Here is a 22,065-nt window from a genome sequence, read left to right on the forward strand (position 1 = left end):
TGATGGACAAACTGAAGTAGTCAATAGAACATTGTCTACTATGCTTAGGGCTGTTTTGAAGAATAACAAGAAAATGTGGGAAGAATGCTTGCCTCATATTGAATTTTCTTATAATCGCTCATTGCATTCTACTACTAAGATGTGCCCTTTTGAAATTGTGTATGGTTTCCTACCTCGTGCACCTATTGATTTGTTGCCTCTTCCATCTTCGGAGAAGGTTAATTTTGATGCTAAAGAACGTTCTGAATTGATTTTAAAAATGCATGAGTTAACTAAGGAAAACATTGAGCGTATGAATGCTAAATATAAACTTGCTGGAGATAAGGGTAGAAAACATGTTGTGTTTGCGCCTGGAGATCTTGTTTGGTTACATTTGCGTAAAGATAGATTTCCTAATCTGCGCAAATCAAAGCTAATGCCACGTGTTGATGGTCCTTTTAAGGTTTTAGAGAAAATAAATGATAATGCATATAAACTTGAGCTACCTGCAGATTTTGGGGTTAGTCCCACTTTTAATATTGCAGATTTGAAGCCTTATTTGGGTGAGGAAGATGAGCTTCCGTCGAGGACGACTTCATTTCAAGAAGGGGAGGATGATGAGGACATCAATACCATTTTTACACCCACAGCCCCTACTGTTACATATACTGGACCAATTACTAGAGCTCGCGCACGCCAATTAAATTACCAGGTGCTTTCGTTTCTTGGTAATGATTCTAATGTTCATGAGATTATGATGCTGCCTAAATTGGATACATTTGTTTTTCTTTCAAATGAAGGTCCTAGCTTGGAGAAGGATGAACATTGGAGCAAGAACACGCATGAAGTTGATGGCATGCGCAAGGGGATCAAGAACGGAGTTACAAGTGATGATTTCAGGACTTTAAAGCCGCCATAAGGAGTGCATGAAGCCATGGACGAAATATACAAGATGCCACTTAATAATATTCGTCCATAGGCTATTCTAGGTGCTGCGTCACCTTATTAATGGGCCAGGCCCATGTAATTTCGAAATACTTAAGTATAGGCTATTTTTTAGAGTCCGTATGTGTGGGGAAACAAGAGTTAGGGTTGGTTTCGGACCCCACCCTCAAGGGCCACAAAATTCCCCTCTCTTCCTCCATATATACAGCCCTTAGGGCGTCATTTAGACTTTGGGTTTTGTTTAGATTAAAAGTTCGCTATAGCTGCAACTTCGCGTACTTCGTTTGTGTCCAACAACCAGACCAAGACGTCACAGAACCCCACCTTGATCAATAAAGCTTTCATCTTATATTCGCAATATCCAGATTGCAATCTCAGTTTCTTGCTTGTTCTTCGTTTGCTCGCAGGAAACAGGCCCTCGTGGTCAGGTTGATCGTGCTCCGGCGTGGTCAATAACCCCTCGGAAGTTGGTTTAGCGATTGCTAAGGCGCGACGTCTCGCACGTTCGTAGTCGGATCGTCAAGGTCGACTCCCACAGAAAACGATAGCCACCATCTCATCGAAACATCGGGACACCTTTGCCTCTATCAACTTGTGGGTCATCAGGAAGTACTTGAAGTGATCGAAGGTTAGCATAACGGAGAAGTGGGAAAAAAAATCCCCAGCTCGGCGAACAAACGAACCAATCGTGTCCCCCGCTCAAGGTGTCTAGAGATATCATCGCTAATCATCCGGGGATCTTGCCCGGTACAAATCCTGCAGATTACATGCACGACGATAATGCACATTATGATATAATGGAGGTGGACGAATTAAGATACCAGTACGGGAAGCCTCTCGTCAAAGATGGAAGTCCTCCTCTAACAATGATGATGCGAAGATTCCATGATTGGTACATGAAAACCTGCAGAGAGTCTGGGAAGGATACTTTGACGCTGAGAGTTAAAGAGGAGCACGACCTCGTTGGAATTGATCTGTTGTCTGTTCCATTTGAGGAGTTCTTCCAGTTTTTCAATCAAATGGCCCTCGATAAATTAACGGTCACTTGCTACTGTCTGTAAGTACTACTTCTGTCATTAAGTCTCTATATATAGCTTAGCTCTTTCATTGCATGTATATATAATTATCCTCACTATATTATGCAGATTGAAGATCGTCGAATGCAGAAAAGCACAAATCTATGATATTGGGTTCATTAACACAAATCTCATAGATGAATATACGGTTACATTTCATGCCAAAGAAACTGAGGCCAACTTGCTACGATCGTTGGTAATAAATCAAAACAAAGATAAAATACTCTTTCCTTACAACTTCAAGCGAGTGTTGCTGTCTTGTGCATATTCGGTTTCCCTTATTACTCGAGGTTATAGTAATGTAATTGATGAGTTATGCATGCGTGCGTAGGTCCCACTATATTCTCCTAGATATTAAGCTTGAGCAAGGGCTAGTAACCGTCTTAGACTCGAGACGAAAAGATCCCGAGGACTATGCGGACATGACTAAAATGCTCGAGAAGTAAGTTCAATTCATCACTATCGCACCATATCGGCAACTTTGTTCATTTCCTGATATCAAGTAATTGTTTTCTTTGTCTCACAGGGTTTGGAAAGTATTCACCGCACAAGCTCCGGGACTGTCGGGGGAGCTGCGATGGACATACCCGAAAGTAAGTACTACTAGCTAGCTAGTTCCGCGCATCTCCCGTTGATTCTAGCTACTTTCATCAATGCCATTTATAATGCTTCATTATCAGTTTAATTGACCTCTATTTCTTGTAAAGTGCTTGTGGCAGGAACCCAGGAATAATTACTGTGGATATTGCGTTTGCTAGTTCATCTACAACGCTACTTGCAAAAAAACCGGGGCTACTCTAAAAGACAATTTGAAGTGTGTAAGCAATAATATTCACAATTTCATTTTATTACCATCATTTGTGTTGAGTTTCATTCATATATATGTATTGACCCCCTTCTTCAAATTAGATGTGGCAGATGCAGGATGAACTCCTACCACAAGATCGCATGAAAGCAATTCAAGAGGAATTGGCGGGATTCTTTCTTGATCAGGTCATCAATAAAGCCGGAGAATACCATGTGGAACTTGAGTTCAGATGCTAGGGGATTGTAAGAGATCTTACATTGTATATATATGTAGCCAGTAGCGTCGGATAGATATACGAAAACTTGTTGTTCGACCAATCTCTCGGAGAAGGAGAGGTCGATCACTTCTCTCTGTATATGTTCATGACGATCTTCTGTACTTAATGGTTTCCTTCATTTGCTTCCTAGCTAGTGTGTCGAGTCCTCTCTATATGTATAGTACGTAGCGTCGACCAAGCACGGAGATAAGAGAGGACACTTCTATCTATTAGCTAGCTAACATAATATATGAAACCCCTAAATTAACCCTACAACCCCCCCCCCTTCAGAAAAAAACCCTAGCCCCTGAACTGCTGACGTGTGGACACTTATTGGTCCCGGTTGGTGCTACCAACCGGGACAAAAGGCCCCCTACCTTGGCAAGCCGCATCGGCCATGTGAAGGCCCATCTATCCTGGTTGGTATAAGAACCGGGACTAAAGGTATTGGGCTTTACTTGCCTCATCTTGAATTTGCTTATAATCATTCGCTTCATTCTACTACTAAGATGTGCCCTTTTGAGATTGTGTATGGTTTTCTACCTCGTGCACCTATTGATTTGTTGCCTCTTCCATCTTTGGAGAAGGTTAATTTTGATGCTAAACAATGTGTTGAATTGATCTTAAAAATGCATGAGTTAACTAAGGAGAGCATTGAGCGTATGAATGCTAAGTATAAACTTGCTGGAGATAAGGGTAGAAAACATGTTGTGTTTGCACCTGGAGATCTTGTTTGGTTACATTTTCATAAGGATAGATTTCTTGATTTGCGCAAATCAAAGCAATTGCCACGTGTTGATTGTCCTTTTAAGGTGTTAGAGAAAATAAATGATAATGCAAATAAACTTGAGTTGCCTGCATATTTTTGGGTTAGTCCCCCTTTTAACATTGCAGATTTGAAGCCTTATTTGGGTGAGGAAGATGAGCTTCCACCGAGGATGACTTCATTTAGAGAAGAGGAGGGTGATGAGGACATCAATACCATTGTTACACCCACAGCCCCTGCTGCTATACATACTGGACCAATCACTAGAGCTCGCGCACGCTAATTGAATTACCTGGTACTTTCGTTTCTTGGTAACAATTATAATGTTCATGAGAATATGATGCTGCCTAAATTGGATACTTTTGTGTTAATTACTAATGAAGGGGCTAGCATGGACAAGAGGGATGGACACTCGAGCAGAAACAAGCATGGAGATGAAGGCGCGCGCGAAGGGAACCACTATGGCGTTTCCAATGCAGATTTCAGTACTTTGAAGCCTCTTTGATGACATACAAGGACATGGACGAAATATACAAGATGCCCTGTCATAAATTTCTTTCATAGCTTATAATAGGTCTTGCGCCACCTTATTTTTGGGTCAGGCCTATGTAATTTCGAAATACTTGAGTATAGGTTGTTTTTAGAGTCCGTATGTGTGGGCAAACAAGAGTTATGGTTGGTTTCGGACCCCTCCTCCAAGGGGTCAAGAAATTAGGATGTTAATAGATCATTCTTATGCATCTCATATTTTTCCATGCATTATTTGTTTTTCTGAAATACTCTTTTCATTATGCAACTGAAGGCAATTTATTGGAGTGGAGATAACATGACTTCTCCCCTATTTTAAAAATGTTCATAATGTCGAGAATATTATTTTCATTTCACCGGATATGTTTTGCCATTTTTAGAAACTTCCAAATTATTTTATGTAAGTGTTTTATTGTTGTTTGTGTGGCCTATTGCATAAAAATGAATTTCCCAAATTGCATTAGAGGTGGAACTAGTGTTCCTGTATTATATATTAGTGTATATATTTTATTGTGTATCTATATATATATATAGGATTTATTCTGGTGTATGTTTTTAATTTAGTTATTTTGTTTCTGTAGCTTTTGTAAAAAACGCAGAACGCGCGAACTGTGTAGACCACCGCATAGCCGCGGCCCACCCAAACACTGCCGCCCGTGGCCCAGCACCGCACTTTGCCGCGTCCCAGCTCAGCCTCCCAAACCGGTATGCGCCAGCCCCATCACTCCCTCGCCTCAGCCACTGACTAGAGGGCCCCGCACTAGTTCTTCTCCTAGCTTCGGTCGGATGGACCCATGTCGCACCGCTCGTGCAACCGAGGCCAAGCCTGGATTGATCTCACACCCTAGTCGACCCCGTGCATGTCCGGGAGATCTCAGCGAGGAAAATCCCTCGAGGAACCCCTCACCCCTTTCTCGATCTTTCCCTTTGTCGCGCACCTTGGTACAGGCGAAACCAATCTCGCGAAGGAGCTGAACCAGCGCCGCCTTCGCTGGACGACCTCGTTGTCGTAAGAGCACCTCCAGCCGCTTCGTTGTCCCCTTTGGTTCCCCTCCCCGCGTCGAGTCTTTGTGACACCTCATTTTTGCCGAAATCATAGCAGCGCAAGGCGACCGAGCACGCCGAAGCCGCCAGAGCATAGCCGCGTTCAAGCTCGTCACCGATGCCAACTGAGGATGCCCCGTTGCTCCTGACGCCACCTAACCCGCCGCCGTTGAACGTAGCATCCGCCTGCCCCTTCACCTTCGCTGGAGACATGCCGGAGAAGCATCGCTGCCCCGCCCGAAGTCGCCGTCGTTTTTCCTGTGTACACGGTGAGCACGCGCGCAAAGGAGATCCTCCAGCCAACCAAGCGTCGACACGTGGCCAGCCGCTATAGTGAACGCTACAGCGTTGCTACAGTATTTCCATAATATTATTTTTCCTTTTTTCTTTTATTTTTAGATTTTCAACTAAACTCCAACTAGCTATATCTTTTAGTCTATATACTTTTTTAGGTGATTCTTTTTCCTATGCACTCACAATGACCAGAAGAATTTGACAGAACCAAAATTTCACATGTTTGCACTATTCAAATTTGAATTCGTTCGAATTTGAATCAAACGTTCTGGAGGCCATAACTTTTAAACCGTTAGATGAAATTGAGTGATTCTTTTTGCTTGTGATTCTAGTGCATTGTAGATATTTTGTACATGCTTTTATGCTATTGTTGTTGGATTTTTAAAATGATTTCTTGTTGTTGGTTTCATTTTGGATTTATTTGAGCTTCAGTGATTGATTTGTTGATCGTGTGAAATGTGTAGATTGTCAGGAGTGCGATGTGAGCTATTGTCACGAGTGTGACTTTTTGAACCGGAATCAAGGCAAGTTACATGTTGATCATCCTTTACCTATTGTTTTCTATGCATGTAGTATATATCTGTCGGCGTCCTGGGAACAGGACTTGCCTACCTGTGGCCCAGGGCGTGGCTCCACCAACAGCCTGGTACGACCCACCTTCATCAGCAACCACTCAAGACCCTCGCGAGGGGCCAAGCCTCGCGAGGCGGACGACACCAAGACCTCTGCTACCTCTTGAGCATGCGTTGGTTTTCCCTTGAAGAGGAAAGGGTGATGCAACAAAGCAGCGTAAGTATTTCCCTAAGTTTTTTAGAACCAAGGTATCAATTCAGTAGGAGACCACGCGTGAGTCACCTCGTAGCTACACAAACAAATAAGAACCTCGCAACCAACGCGATAAAGGGGTTGTCAATCCCTTCACGACCACTTGCAAGAGTGAGATCTGATAGAGATAATAATAATAAGATAAATATTTTTGGTATTTTTATGATATAGATTGAAAGCAAAGATTGCAAAATAAAAGGTGCTAGAAATAGCTAGTTGACGGAAGATTAATATGATGGAAGATAGACCCGGGGGCCATAGGTTTCACTAGTGGCTTCTCTCAAGATAGCATAAGTATTACGGTGGGTGAACAAATTACTGTCGAGCAATTGATAGAATTGAGCATCGTTATGAGAATATCTAGGTATGATCATGTATATAGGCATCATGTCCGTGACAAGTAGACCGACTCCTGCCTGCATCTACTACTATTACTCCACACATCGACCACTATCCAGCATGCATCTAAAGTATTAAGTTCATAAGAACGGAATAACGCTTTAAGCAAGATGACATGATGTAGAGGGATAAATTCATGCAATATGATATAAACCCCATATTTTTATCCTCGATGGCAACAATACAATACGTGTCGTTTCCCTTACTATCACTGGGATCGAGCACCACAAGATTGAACCCAAAGCTAAGCACTTCTCCCATTGCAAGAAAGATCAATCTAGTAGGCCAAACAAAACTGAAAATTTGAAGAGACTTGCAAAGATAAGCAATCATACATAAAAGAATTCAGAGAAGATTCAAATATTGTTCATAGATAATCTTGATCATAAACCCACAATTCATCGGATCTCGACAAACACACCGCAAAAGAAGATTACATCGAATAGATCTCCAAGAGAATCGAGGAGAACTTTGTATTGAGATCCAAAGGGAGAGAAGAAGCCATCTAGCTAATAACTATGGACCCGAAGGTCTGAGGTAAACTACTCACACATTATCGGAGGGGTTATGGTGTTGATGTAGAAGCCCTCCGTGATCAATGCCCCCTCCGACGGATCTTCGGAAAAGGCCCCAAGATGGGATCTCTTGGGTACAGAAGGTTACGGCGGTGGAAATAGAGTTTTGTGGTGCTCCCTGATGTTTTCAGGGTACGTAGGTATATATAGGAGGAAGACGTAGGTCGGTGGAGCCACGAGGGGCCCACGAGGGTGGAGGGCTCGCCTAGGGGGTAGGCGCGCCCCCCTGCCTCATGGCTTGGTGGTTGCTTGACGTCCACTCCAAGTCCTCTGGATCACATTTGTTCCAAAAATCACGCTCCCGAAGGTTTCATTCTGTTTGGAATCCGTTTGATATTCTTTTTTTGCGAAACACTGAAATAGGCAAAAAAACAGCAATTTGGGCTGGGCCTCCGGTTAATAGGTTAGTCCCAAAATAATATAAAAGTGCATAAATAAGCCCATTAAACATCCAAAACAGAATATATAATATCATGGAGCAATCAAAAATTATAGATACGTTGGAGATGTATCAAGCATCCCCAAACTTAATTCCTGCTCATCCTCGAGTAGGTAAATGATAAAAACAGAATTTTTGATGTGGAATGCTTCCTAACATATTTCTCAATGTAATTTTCTTTATTGTGGCATAAATGTTAAGATCTGAAAGATTCAAGATAAAAGTTTAATATTGGCATAAAAATAATAATACTTCAAGCATACTAACTAAGCAATCATGTCTTCTCAAAATAGTATGGCCAAAGAAAGTTCATCCCTACAAAATCATATAGTTTGGTCATGCTCCATTTTCTCACACAAGAATGCTCTCATCATGCACAACCCTGATGACAAGCCAAGCAATTGTTTCATACTTTAGTAATCTCAAACTTTTTTCAACTTTCACACAATACATGAGCGTGAGCCATGGATATAGCACTATGGATGGAATAGAATATAATTAAGGGGGTTATGTGGAGAAGACAAAAATGAGAAAGTCTCACATTGACGCGGCTAATCAATGGGCCAGGGAGATGCCCATTAATTGATGTCAATGCAAGGAGTAGGGATTGCCATGCAACGGATGCACTAGAGCTATAAATGTATGAAAGCTCAACAAAAGAAACTAAGTGGGTGTGCATCCAACTTGCTTGCTCACGAAGACCTAGCGCACTTGAGGAGGCCCATTGTTGGAATATACAAGCCAAGTTCTATAATGAAAAATTCCCACTAGTATATGAAAATGACAAAACAAGAGACTCTACCATAAAGATCATGGTGCTACTTTGAAGCACAAGTCTTTTCCTAATAATAAGCCGACGATTGCTTCTGGTCGTCCGTTGTTGTCATTTTTGCAGAAAAGCCCCTCTGTTTCTGAGAATTCAACCCGCAGTCCTATTTTAAGTGATTAGCTAAGAAAACGCTTCATTTTCGCAAAAAGGACCCTCAGTTTCTGAATATTCAACCTGCGATCCTTTATAATGGCTAATTTGAGATGACGGTTTCTTTTGCAGGGATAAAACGGCGGCGGGGAGGCGGCAATGCGCTCGGGAGATGCGGCTGCGAGGCGGGAAGGCGGCGGCGCGCTCGGGCGCGGGAGGCAGCGCTGCGCTCAGGAGATGCGGCCGTGAGGCGGGGAGGCGGCGGTGCGCTCGGGCGCCGCATCAGGCGGCGGCAGCGAGGCGGGTAGGCGGCGCTGCGCCCAGGAGATGCGGCAGCAAGGCAGCGGCGTCGCATTAAGCGGCGGCAGCAAGGCGGGAGGCATGCGCGGAGATGAAGGAGGAGAAAATGGAGAATCGACCAGGGTGAGGAGTTCGCCGGCGTCGAAGCCACGGACCACGGCGGCGCAAGCTTGAAGGGGCCGGTGGCCATGGCGGGGAGGTGGCGCTGCGCTCGGGTGCCGCATGCCTCCTCTGCCGCTCCTTATTTCTTTCTTCCCAACTCCTTCTCTCTTGCACGTCGCCGTCCTACTTCCCACGTAGCAAAGAGATTGAGGAAGAGGCGGGAGTCGGGTCAATCGATTTGTCGCACGACGGATGCGGCACTCCTTGTTCCATCAAGATCAACAGGCTGCAGAGGGAGGCGGAAGAGGAGCCACGACCTCGGAGCAAGAGAATGCCGCCTAGCATGCATCTGACTGTAACTGTTTTATCCATGAGATGGAGCATAAGGTATTCACCTTCAAAATCACACTTCTGTTTTCCCCGTTTCCATCTGAAATATGGATTACCAATATACTACTCTCACTTGGATTTGCACATAAAAGTAGTATAAGCACTTGCACCGAACTTTATGATTTGTTGAGCCAAGAGTTGAGTCTGATATGGTATCTTTATGCTTTCAGAGAAGTGCATCTCTAAAATTCACAGTTTTGAACCCAAAGAGACGCATCTAGACAATGGTTGCATGAGTGGTTCCAGTGTCATATACGCCAACATGGTAAGAATGTCTTCTTGTCTGATTCTAAGTTAGTTGTAGAAGTATTCCATGCTACTACTTGTTGACTAGAATTCGCTACGAGGTTGGAGATTTGGGATTGGATGCTGCGCCAAGAACGAGGGACAAGGTGCTGAACTAAGTAGGGGCAGAATGATTCTTCAGGTACCAACATAGCCGTCGACTAGAGAATTAAGTTAACTACTTTTGCTTTACTTGAAGCTCCAAATTGTAGTTATTTTATTTATCACTAATTTGGTATAATCCTAATCTAGGAGAATTATCACTGTATGATATGAGATCCTGACGTTTAGCAATGACAAAAGTCTGACATTGAATGGTTCTTTTTGGAAGTACAGTTGTAAGATCTATGATTCTAGCTTCGACCTTTAACTGGACAGTACTAATTGGACATATAATTGATGATTTATTCAGAACAAAATATTTTGTTGTCTTTTGTTCTTCAATCAGATTCATCTAGCCCTTTGTTGACTTTCTAATTTTTCCACCCTCTACCTCTGAAACTCAGAAATCAGAGAAAGGTCATTGGCTATCCCCATCACTGTCGAAGATTTGCTAGAGAAGAAGAGGACCAGAATGTTTTCTCTATTATTGGGGACATACATAATACATATAGATAAATTTGGACCATTTATAACAGAGAGATTTCTTGCCAAAAATATTAACTCTCTCCAGCAGTGGGCAGGGCACTGTCAAGGTAATAACAGGAATTTGCTGAACCTAATTGAATGAAAGTGGGATGGAAATCCGATTGAGAACCTTAACTAAATGGACTTACGAACAATCAACAATAACAAACAGTTCCAAATTAACAGATGTTGTTTTATTAAAACACTGATTTAAGAATTTGACGAATCTATAATTCTCTAGATAATCACTTAGTGTTTTGTTTGATCATCAGGTTATCCTAGACTACTTGGGGACAATATCATCAGTTTCTTGCATACTGCAATGCAAGTTCAAATATGATTTCTGCTATGGTAGTTTCCAGAATTGTTTGGCCCTTGAGACACTTCCACTGTATGCATGTGTGTTCCTTTTTTTCCAGAGATATGCATGTCTATTGATTATTACTAGAATTGGTTTGACAAACTATTTATGTGACAAATTGACTAATATACTGACCCAGCCTGATAATATGACTAATCCATACAGTGGATGTGTGCCAATGCTCAAATTTGAAAAATGAAGGATTCAACTTCTTTTGAAATATTATGGGTGAAGTCGCGAGTATGCCCATCAATCGTAAAAATATATAGTTCGACTTAGTCATAGGTTTTGTAGTAGTCTTGCCTTGCCGTTGCCTCTCCTCTCTGCTCCTTGCTGCCTATGGCTGTCCCATCTCTCTTAGCGCTGTTGCTGCTGCACTTCTTCTGAAGCTCTTCTCAAACCCGTTGCTGCAGTTCTCCTCTGAACTCCAACTTGTTGCTTCTCTCTCTCTCTCTCTCTCTCTCTCAATTTTTCTGTAATTCTGTGAACCATTACTGTGCGAAAATATGACTTGTGGTATTTGCTTGAGTGAACCTGTAAGGTTTGTACCTTCTGCAAAGTGCTAGCACCTACATATTATCCAACATTTTCTTCTAAATGTCAAGAGGCATGAGCCACAAATTTTCTCAAGAACGACCCTTGGTATATATAAGGCATGCATTCAATTTTAATAATACTCTTTTGGCTCTCATTTATCTGTGCCATAGAGCATCGTATAATATAGAAGAGTCAATCAAACATAGCTCTTTGAATATCAGACAAAATATTGGTTGCCTGGTTTATTTATAAGAAGATTCTTCTATGTATTTAGTTACATGATTTTAATTTGATCGTCTTCTTTCAACTTTTTTTTTGCAAACTATGATATTTCCTTAGGTTCACCTTGACCTTCACTGCCCGTGTAAGAGCTTAAGTAAATTGATGTTGTATCATCAGAATCTGTAGCCCTGCACAGTTTCTTTTTGTCTATACATACACTTCAATTTCTTGCTTGCACTGAAATCCCTCTTTGTCACAGGATGAGTCAGAAACTGAAGAAGATGATCCCTTGGACACAGAAGATGCTTCCTCTGTCCTCATCGCTGCACTACAGTCTTTCGGCCAAGCTCTGGTGAATGACAACGAAGAAAAAGATATCGTGAAAGAGGTAGATGTCTTCTTGCGTCCTACCCTAAATGACAGGGGCTCTCCTATCAGCAAAATAGCTACTCTGGAGGCGCAGATGACGATAGCAAGAGACCGTATCTTGAGGATAAGTGAATGACTATGAGGTCTACATGTTAAGTATAGAAACCTGACGAGGACAAGTGTGCGCTTTGCTGCCACTTCTTTGCCAGCCGGAGTGGCCTGTTTTCAGTGACGATCATGGATCATGGTGTACATGCGTGTATATGTTGTGTTCTGATAGAATGTACTACAAGATTTTCTTGGAATGGTTTGGTACTTCTGTTTTATTATGCTATGAAGAGTGTATGTGTATGTTGGTCCCATACTCTGTTTGTACGTCTGGTTGGCAGGAGATTGGGCGAGGTTTTGTATCTTCTCAGGGGTTGCTATCTTGCCGTGCATACTCAGCTTCTTTGGGTCCAAGGTATTTTCTTTCTTTCTTTCTTTGTTTCATGAAGAGGTTAAGTTGGAGGAGAGGACCCGGATCCCGGACGGCGCGCTGCTCTGGCCCCACTCCACTCACCATGCTGGCTACCCAGCTCGGCCCTGTGCAGGTATTCACCCACCTTTCCACTGCCCCTGTAAGGACCTCCTTGATCTTGTACCTATCCAAATCCGAATCCTAGCAAATACACTTCAGAGCAAGGTACTGTCGTAGACCTCCTTCCAATCCGTGATGCCCCCTAACCAATACATGTGTAGGCATGGCATTGTCCATTGCTAATTTAATAATGTACACGTTAGAGCATGATATCAGAAATAGTACATGCATGTCGCACAGAGATGTTATTTGGCATCCATGAATTCTAATTTAAGTTTAAAGTTAGGCATATCTAATCTCACACACCACATAATTTCCTTACTGTTCACTACATATTTTTATCTCCAGTTTGGATAGAGTCTAAGCCATCAGTCTTTAGTCTGATTTATCTTCAAAAGTTTGCTAGAGGCTATAGATGACCTTCTGTGTTTTCTTCAATAGTTTTTTGGAATGCAACAGTATGAACTGGTTTCCCCATCAGGGCTGTATTTTCTTTTCTTTGATAGATTATATAGTCATGTACTTCCGTTTCATGTTTCCATGTTTGCCATTATATGTGCCTTTCTTGCTGAGCTTTATTCAGATGAACTTTTGTTGTTGTGTGATGTGGCTACATGGGCATGAACGGGCATTTTGATATTGCCTGGTTTGAGATGTCCTTTTATTCTTTGACTCAGGCACTCAGCTACGTGTGGTCAGTGATCACAATCGACAGAATCTCTGTTGAAAACTATCCATAATTACTAGCAGCATTCCATAATTTGTATCGGGCTGTCTTGGTGTCGCAACCTAGGAAGTACAAACAGGGTCGGTTGTCACCATAGATAAAAACATTGTCGAGTCTTAATTTTTGCAGGTTGCCTTATTCCTGTTTTTTTAGAGGAAAGATAGCAATTTCGTTCATTACAGTCCTGTTGCATGGACACTTCTAGACCGCGGTGCGTCGAGATCATAATTGCTACACTCAAAGGTTACATTGACCTTATTGCTGACATTTGTAAAAATTATATTAAAAATGTTGCATAATAGCACGTGGAGCAATTTATACTTAATATTTTGCCCGGTGCAACGCACGGGCATTTGTACTAGTGTGGGAAAAAAAGGATAGTAGCATTGCCCCTTTTTATTTTTATAATTTTTTTGGCCTTTCTCTTTTTGTTATTTTTTGGGACAATGCTCTATTAATGATGATCATCACACTTCTATTTATTTACAACTCAATGATTACAACTCGATACTAGAACAAGATATGACTCTATATGAATGCATCCACGGTGTACCAGGATGTGCAATGACTCATGAGTGACATGTATGAAAGAATTATGAGCGGTGGCTTTGCCACAAATACGATGTCAACTACATGATCATGCTAGGCAATATGACAATGATGATGTGTGTCATAATAAACGGAATGGTGGAAAGTTGCATGGAAATATATCTCGGAATGGCTATGGAAATGTCATAATAGGAAGGTATGGTGTCTGTTTTGAGGAAGATATAAGGAGGTTTATGTGTGATAGAGCGTATCGTATCACGGGGTTTGGATGCACCGGCGAAGTTTGCACCAACTCTCAAGGTGAGAAAGGGCAATGCACGGTACCGAAGAGGCTAGCAATGATGGAAGGGTGAGAGTGCGTATAATTCATGGACTCAACATTAGTCATAAAGAACTCACATACTTATTGCAAAAATCTACAAGTCATCAAAAACCAAGTATTACGCGCATGCTCCTAGGGGGATAGATTGGTAGGAAAAGACCACCGCTCGTCCCCGACCGCCACTCATAAGGAAGATAATCAAATAACACCTCATGTTTCAAATTTTTTACACAACGTTTACCATACGTGCATGCTACGGGACTTGCAAACTTCAACATAAGTATTTCTCAAATTCACAACTACTCAACTAGCATAACTTTAATATCACTATCTCCATATCTCAAAACAATCATCAAGTATCAAACTTCAATGCACTTATATGAAAGTTTTTTATAATATCAAAAGAAAATTACCATGTTGTTCTAAAGGACTCTCAGAATAATATAAGTGAAGCATGCGAGATCAATTATTTCTATAAAATGAAACCACCACCGTGCTCTAAAAGATATAAGTGAAGCACATAGATTATTCTAATAAATTCCGATTCATGCGTGTCTCTCTCAAAAGGTGTGTACATCAAGGATGATTGTGGTAAACTAAAAAGCAAATACTCAAATCATACAAGACGCTCCAAGCAAAACACATATCATGTGATGAACAAAAATATAGCTCCAAGTAAAGTTACCGATAGACGAAGACAAAAGAGGCGATGCCTTCCGGGGCATCCCCAAGCTTAGGCTTTTTGGTGTCCTTGTATTTTACCTTGGGGTACCTTGCGCATCCCCAATCTTAGGCTCTTACCACTCCTTGTTCCATAATCCATCAAATCTTTACCCAAAACTTGAAAACTTCACAACACAAAACTTAACAGAAAATCTCGTGAGCTCCGTTAGCGAAAGAAAACAAAACACCACTTCAAGGTACTGTAATGAAATCATTCTTTATTTATATTGGTGTTAAACCTACTATATTCCAACATCTCTATGGTTTATAAACTCCATTATTGGCCATAGATTCGTCAAAATAAGCAAACAACACACGAAAAACAGAATCTGTCAAAAACAGAATAGTCTGTAGTAATCTGTAACTAACGCAAACTTCTGGAACCCCAAAAATTCTAAAATAAATTTATGCACGTGAGGAATTTATATATTAATCATATTCAAAAAGAATTAACTAAATATCACTCTCCAATAAAAATGGCAGCAATTCTCGTGAGTGCTAAAGTTTCTATTTTTTACAGCAAGATCGCAAAGACTTTCCCCAAGTCTTCCCAAAGGTTCTACTTGGTACAAACACTAATTAAACACAAAAAACACAAACAAAACAGAGGATAGATAAATTATTTATTGAATAACAGCAAGGAGAAATATTGGGTTGTCTCCCAACAAGCGCTTTTTTAAAGCCTTTTAGCTAGGCATTGATAATTTCAATAATGCTCACATGATAGACAATAATTGAAGCACAAAGAGAGCATCATGAAACACGTGACAAACACATCTAAGTCTAGCTTACTTCCTATGCATAGGCATCTTATAGGCAAAGAAATTATCATAGGAGGCAAAAACTAGCATATGCAAGGAAGAGGAAAGAAACAATAGCAATCTCAACATAACGAGAGGTAATTTAGCAACATGAAAATCTCTACAACCATATTTCCCTCTCTCATAATAATTAAATGTGGGATCATAATCAAATTCAACAATATAGCTATCATATAAAATATTCTCAACATGATCCACATGCGTGCAAAGTTGACACTCTTCCAAAATAGTGGGATTAACATTAACTAAAGTCATGACCTCTCCAAACCCACTTTTATCAAAAACTTCATAAGATTTAATATTATCCAAATATATGGGATTTAAAGTTGTCACTCTTCCAAACCCACTTTCAATATTATTGCAAACATTATAATCAATCTCATATTCATCATGGGGCTTAAATAAATTTTCAAGATCATAAGAAGAATCACCCCAATCATGATCATTGCAACAAGTAGTAGACATAGCAAAACTAGCATCCCCAAGCTTAGGGTTTTGCATATTATAAGCACAATTGACATTAATAGAATTTATACTATCATCATTGCAATCATGCTTTCTATTCAAAGATCCATCGTGAATCAGTCCATAAAGTACTTCATCACAATTTTCAGATTCACGAATTTCAAGCAAAACTTCATAAAGATAATCTAGTGCACAAAAGTCACTAGCAGTTGGTTCATCATAATTGGATCTCTAAAAAAGATTAGCAAGCGGATGAGGATTCATAGATCTTAGGTTCTCTGTTTAGCAATAAATAAACAACTATTCCAACCAAATGAGCAAACGAGCCAAGTAAGACATCAAAGCAAACAAAAAAGAGGCGAACGGAAAATAGGGCGAATAAAACGGTAAGGGTGAAGTGGGGGAGAGGAAAACGAGAGGCAAATAGAAAATAATGTAATGCGAGGGATAAGAGTTGTGATGGATACTTGGTATGTCTTGACTTGGCATAGATCTCCCCGGCAACGGCGCCAGAAATCCTTCTTGCTACCTCATGAGCATGCGTTGGTTTTACCTTGAAGAGGAAAGGGTGATGCAGCAAAGCAGCGTAAGTATTTCCCTCAGTTTTTGAGAACCAAGGTATCAATCCAATAGGAGACCACGCGCGAGTCACCTCGTACCTACACAAACAAATAAGAACCTCGCAACCAATGCGATAAACAGGTTGTCAATCCCTTCACGGCCACTTGCAAGAGTGAGATCTGATAGAGATAATAATAATAAGATAAATATTTTTGGTATTTTTATGATATAGATTTATAGTAAAGATTGCAAAATAAATGGTGCTAGAAATAGCTAGTTGACGGAAGATTAATATGATGGAAGATAGACCCGGGGGCCATAGGTTTCACTAGTGGCTTCTCTCAAGATAGCATAAGTATTACGGTGGGTGAACAAATTACTGTCGAGCAATTGATAGAATTGAGCACAGTTATGAGAATATCTAGGTATGATCATGTATATAGGCATCACGTCCGTGACAAGTAGACCGACTCCTGCCTGCATCTACTACTATTACTCCACACATCGACCGCTATCCAGCATGCATCTAGAGTATTAAGTTCATAAGAACGGAGTAACGCTTTAAGCAAGATTACATGATGTAGAGGGATAAACTCATGCAATATGATATAAACCCCGTCTTTTTATCCTCAATGGCAACAATACAATACGTGTCGTTTCCCCTACTGTCACTGGGATGGAGCACCCCAGGATTGAACCCAAAGCTAAGCACTTATCCCATTGCAAGAAATATCAATCTAGTAGGCCAAACCAAACTGAAAATTCAAAGAGACTTGCAAAGATAACCAATCATACATAAAAGAATTTAGAGAATATTCAAATATTGTTCATAGGTAATCTTGACCATAAACCCGCAATTCATCGGATCTCGACAAACACACCGCAAAAGAAGATTACATCGAATAGATCTCCAAGAGAATCGAGGAGAACTTTGTATTGAGATCCAAAGGGAGAGAATAAGCCATCTAGCTAATAACTATGGACCCGAAGGTCTGAGGTAAACTACTCACACATTATTGGAGGGGCTATGGTTTTGATGTAGAAGCCCTCTGTGATCAATGCCCCCTCCGGCGGAGCTCCGGAAATGGCCCCAAGATGGGATCTCTTGGGTACAGAAGGTTGCAGCGGTGGAAATAGGGTTTTGTGGTGCTCCCTGATGTTTTCAGGGTACGTAGGTATATATAGGAGGAAGAAGTAGGTCAGTGGAGCCAAGAGGGGCCCACGAGGGTGGAGGGCTCTCCCAGGGGCGTAGGCGTGCCCCCCCTACCTCATGGCTTCCTCGGTGGTTGCTTGACGTACACTCCAAGTTCTCTGGATCACGTTTGTTCCAAAAATCACGCTCCCGAAGGTTTCATTCCGTTTGGACTCCATTTGATATTCTTTTTCTGCGAAACCTTGAAATAGGCAAAAAACAGTAATTTGGGATGGGCCTCCGGTTAATAGGTTAGTCCCCAAAATTATATAGAAGTGTATAAATAAGCCCATTAAACATCCAAAATAGAATATTGCTAGAAATATGCCCTAGAGGCAATAGTAAATTGGTTATTATTATATTTCCTTGTTCATGATAATCGTTTATTGTCCATGCTAGAATTGTATTGATAGGAAACTCAGATACATGTGTGGATACATAGACAACACCATGTCCCTAGTAAGCCTCTAGTTGACTAGCTCGTTGATCAATAGATAGTTATGGTTTCCTAACCATGGACATTGGATGTCGTTGATAACGGGATCACATCATTAGGAGAATGATGTGATGGACAAGACCCAATCCTAAGCCTAGCACAAAGATCGTGTAGTTCGTATGCTAAAGCTTTTCTAATGTCAAGTATCATTTCCTTAGACCATGAGATTGTGCAACTCCCGGATACCGTAGGAGTGCTTTGGGTGTGCCAAACGTCACAACGTAACTGGGTGGCTATAAAGGTACACTACAGGTATCTCCTAAAGTGTCTGTTGGGTTGGCACGAATCGAGACTGGGATTTGTCACTCCGTGTAACGGAGAGGTATCTCTGGGCCCACTCGGTAGGACATCATCATAATGTGCACAATGTGACCAAGGAGTTGATCATGGGATGATGTGTTACGGAACGAGTAAAGAGACTTGTCGGTAACGAGATTGAACAAGGTATCGGGATACCGACGATCGAATCTCGGGCAAGTATCGTACCGCTAGACAAAGGGAATTGAATACAAGATTGATTGAATCCTCGACATTGTGGTTCATCCGATGAGATCATCGTGGAACATGTGGGAGCCAACATGGGTATCCAGATCCCGCTGTTGGTTATTGGCCGGAGAGGTGTCTTGGTCATGTCTGCATGGTTCCCGAACCCGTAGGGTCTACACACTTAAGGTTCGATGACGCTAGGGTTATAGGGAATAGATATACGTGGTTACCTAATGTTGTTCAGAGTCCCGGATGAGATCCCGGACATCACGAGGAGTTCCGGAATGGTCCGGAGGTAAAGATTTATATATGGGAAGTCCTGTTTTGGTCACCGGAAAAGTTTTGGGTGCTATCGGTAACGTACCGGGACCACCGGGAGGGTCCCAGGGGTCCACCAGGTGGGGCTACCTGCCCCAGAGGGCTGCGTGGGCCAAGTGTGAGAGGGTACCAGCCCCAGGTGGGCTGATGCGCCCCCCCACCAGGGCCCAAGGCGAACAGAGAAGGAAAAAAAGGGAAACCCTAGGCTCAGATGGGCCTAAGGCCCACCTAGTGGTGCCCCCCCTCTCTCCCCCCTTGGCCGCCCCCCTAGATGGGATCTAGGGCTGGCTGCCACCCCTAGGGGTGGAAACCTAGGTGGGGGCGCAGCCCCTCCCTTTCCCCTATATATAGTGGGGTTTTGGGCTGCCATACACATGAGAACATCTCCTTCTTGGCGCAGCCCTACCCCTCTCCCTCCTCATCTCTTGCGGTGCTTGGCGAAGCCCTGCTGGAGTACCACGCTCCTCCACCACCACCACGCTGTCGTGCTGCTGCTGGACGGAGTCTTCCCCAACCTCTCCCTCTCTCCTTGCTGGATCAAGGCATGGGAGACGTCACCGGGCTGCATGTGTGTTGAACACGGAGGTGCCGTTCGTTCGGCACTAGGATCATTGGTGATTTGGATCACGGCGAGTACGACTCCATCAACCCCGTTCACTTGAACGCTTCCTCTTAGCGATCTACAAGGGTATGTAGATGCACTCTCCTTCCCCTCGTTGCTAGATTACTCCATAGATTGATCTTGGTGATGCGTAGAAAATTTTGAATTTCTGCTACGATCCCCTACAGTGGTATCAGAGCTAGGTCTATGCGTAGTTTCTATGCACGAGTAGAACACAAAGTAGTTGTGGGCGTCGATTTTGTCAATTTACTTGCCGTTACTAGTCTTATCTTGATTCGGCGGCATTGTGGGATGAAGCGGCCCGGACCAACCTTACACGTACGCTTACGTGAGACCGGTTCCACCGACTGACATGCACTAGTTGCATAAGGTGGCTGGCGGGTGTCTGTCTCTCCCACTTTAGTCGGATCGGATTCGGTGAACATGGTCCTTATGAAGGGTAAATAGAAATTGGCAATTCACGTTGTGGTTTTGGCGTAGGTAAGAAACGTTCTTGCTAGCAACCTATAGCAGCCACGTAAAAACTTGCAACAACAATTAGAGGACGTCTAACTTGTTTTTGCAGCAAGTGTTTTGTGATGTGATATGGCCAAAGGATGTGATGAATGATATATGTGATGTATGAGATGATCATGTTCTTGTAATAGGAATCACGACTTGCATGTCGATGAGTATGACAACCGGCAGGAGCCATAGGAGTTGTCTTAATTTATTTATGACCTGCGTGTCAACATAAACGTCATGTAATTACTTTACTTTATTGCTAACCGTTAGCAGTAGTAGTAGAAGTAATAGTTGGCGAGACAACTTCATGAAGACACGATGATGGAGATCATGATGATGGAGATCATGGTGTCATGCCGGTGACGATGATGATCATGGAGCCCCGAAGATGGAGATCAAAAGGAGCAAAATGATATTGGCCATATCATGTCACTTTTGATTGCATGTGATGTTTATCATGTTTTTGCATCTTATTTGCTTAGAACGACGGTAGTAAATAAGATGATCCCTCATTAAAATTTCAAGAAAGTGTTCCCCCTAACTGTGCACCGTTGCGAAAGTTCGTCGTTTCGAAGCACCACGTGATGATCGGGTGTGATAGATTCTAACGTTCACATACAACGGGTGTAAGACAGATTTACACACGCGAAACACTTAGGTTGACCTGACGAGCCTAGCATGTACAGACATGGCCTCGGAAGACAAGAGACCGAAAGGTCGAGCATGAGTCGTATGGTAGATACGATCAACATGAAGATGTTCACCGATGATGACTAGTCCATCTCACGTGATGATCGGACACGGCCTAGTTGACTCGGATCATGTAATCACTTAGATGACTAGAGAGATGTCTATTTGAGTGGGAGTTCATAAGATGAACTCAATTATCATGAACATAGTCAAAAGGACTTTGCAAATTATGTCGTAGCTCACGCTTTAGCTCTACTGTTTTAGATATGTTCCTAGAGAAAATTTAGTTGAAAGTTGATAGTAGCAATTATGCGGACTGGATCCGTAAACAGAGGATTTTCCTCATTGCTGCGCAGAAGGATTATGTCCTTAATGCACCGCTCAGTGAGCTGACCGAAGAATGTCGGTTGTGGATGTTGCGAACATCTGACATACACGTTTTGATGACTACATGATAGTTCAGTGCGTAATGCTAAATGGTTTAGAATTGAGGCACCAAAGATGTTTTTGAAACATCGCAGAACATATGAGATGTTCCAAGGCCTGAAATTGGGATTTCAGGCTAGTGCCCACGTCAAGAGGTATGAGACCTTTGACAAGTTTCTTAAGCCTGCAAACTAAGGAGAAAAGCTCAATCGTTGAGCATGTGCTCAGATTGTATGAGTACAACAATCGCTTGAATCGAGTGGGAGTTAATCTTCCAGATGAGATAGTGATGGTTCTCCAAAGTCACTGTCACCAAGCTACTGGAGCTTCGTGATGAACTATAACATATCAGGGATAGATATGATCCTTGAGCTATTCGCGACACCGCGAAAGTAGAAATCAAAAGGGAGCATCAATTGTTGATGGTTAGTAAAACCACTAGTTTCAAGAAGGGCAAGGGCAAGAAAGGGATACTTCATGAAACAACAAATCAGTTGCTGCTCTAGTGAAGAAACCCAAAGTTGAACCCAAGCCCGA

At 42.1% G+C, this 22,065-nt stretch overlaps 1 protein-coding gene across 3 annotated transcripts; it reads left to right on the plus strand.

The window, feature by feature from the left end:
* The first annotated feature begins 8,954 nt into the window (after positions 1–8,954).
* LOC125543806 lies at positions 8,955–12,406 on the plus strand. 3 transcript variants are annotated; one of them, XR_007298797.1, is made up of 4 exons: positions 8,955–9,642; positions 9,816–9,910; positions 10,000–10,072; positions 11,937–12,406. XR_007298797.1 is itself a non-coding variant. In XM_048707279.1 (4 exons), exons 2-4 carry the CDS (start codon positions 9,878–9,880, stop codon positions 12,180–12,182), a joined length of 372 nt encoding a protein of 123 aa, XP_048563236.1. In that variant the 5' UTR covers positions 8,974–9,642; positions 9,816–9,877; the 3' UTR covers positions 12,183–12,406. The 3 variants fall into 3 exon arrangements, 1 of the variants encoding a protein (XP_048563236.1); XR_007298796.1 differs by having other exon boundaries at positions 8,956–9,642; positions 9,993–10,072; XM_048707279.1 differs by having other exon boundaries at positions 8,974–9,642; positions 9,980–10,072.
* The last annotated feature ends 9,659 nt before the right edge of the window (positions 12,407–22,065 follow it).

The sequence above is a fragment of the Triticum urartu genome, chromosome 3, assembly GCF_003073215.2.
Source record: "Triticum urartu cultivar G1812 chromosome 3, Tu2.1, whole genome shotgun sequence".
NCBI lineage: Eukaryota > Viridiplantae > Streptophyta > Magnoliopsida > Poales > Poaceae > Triticum > Triticum urartu.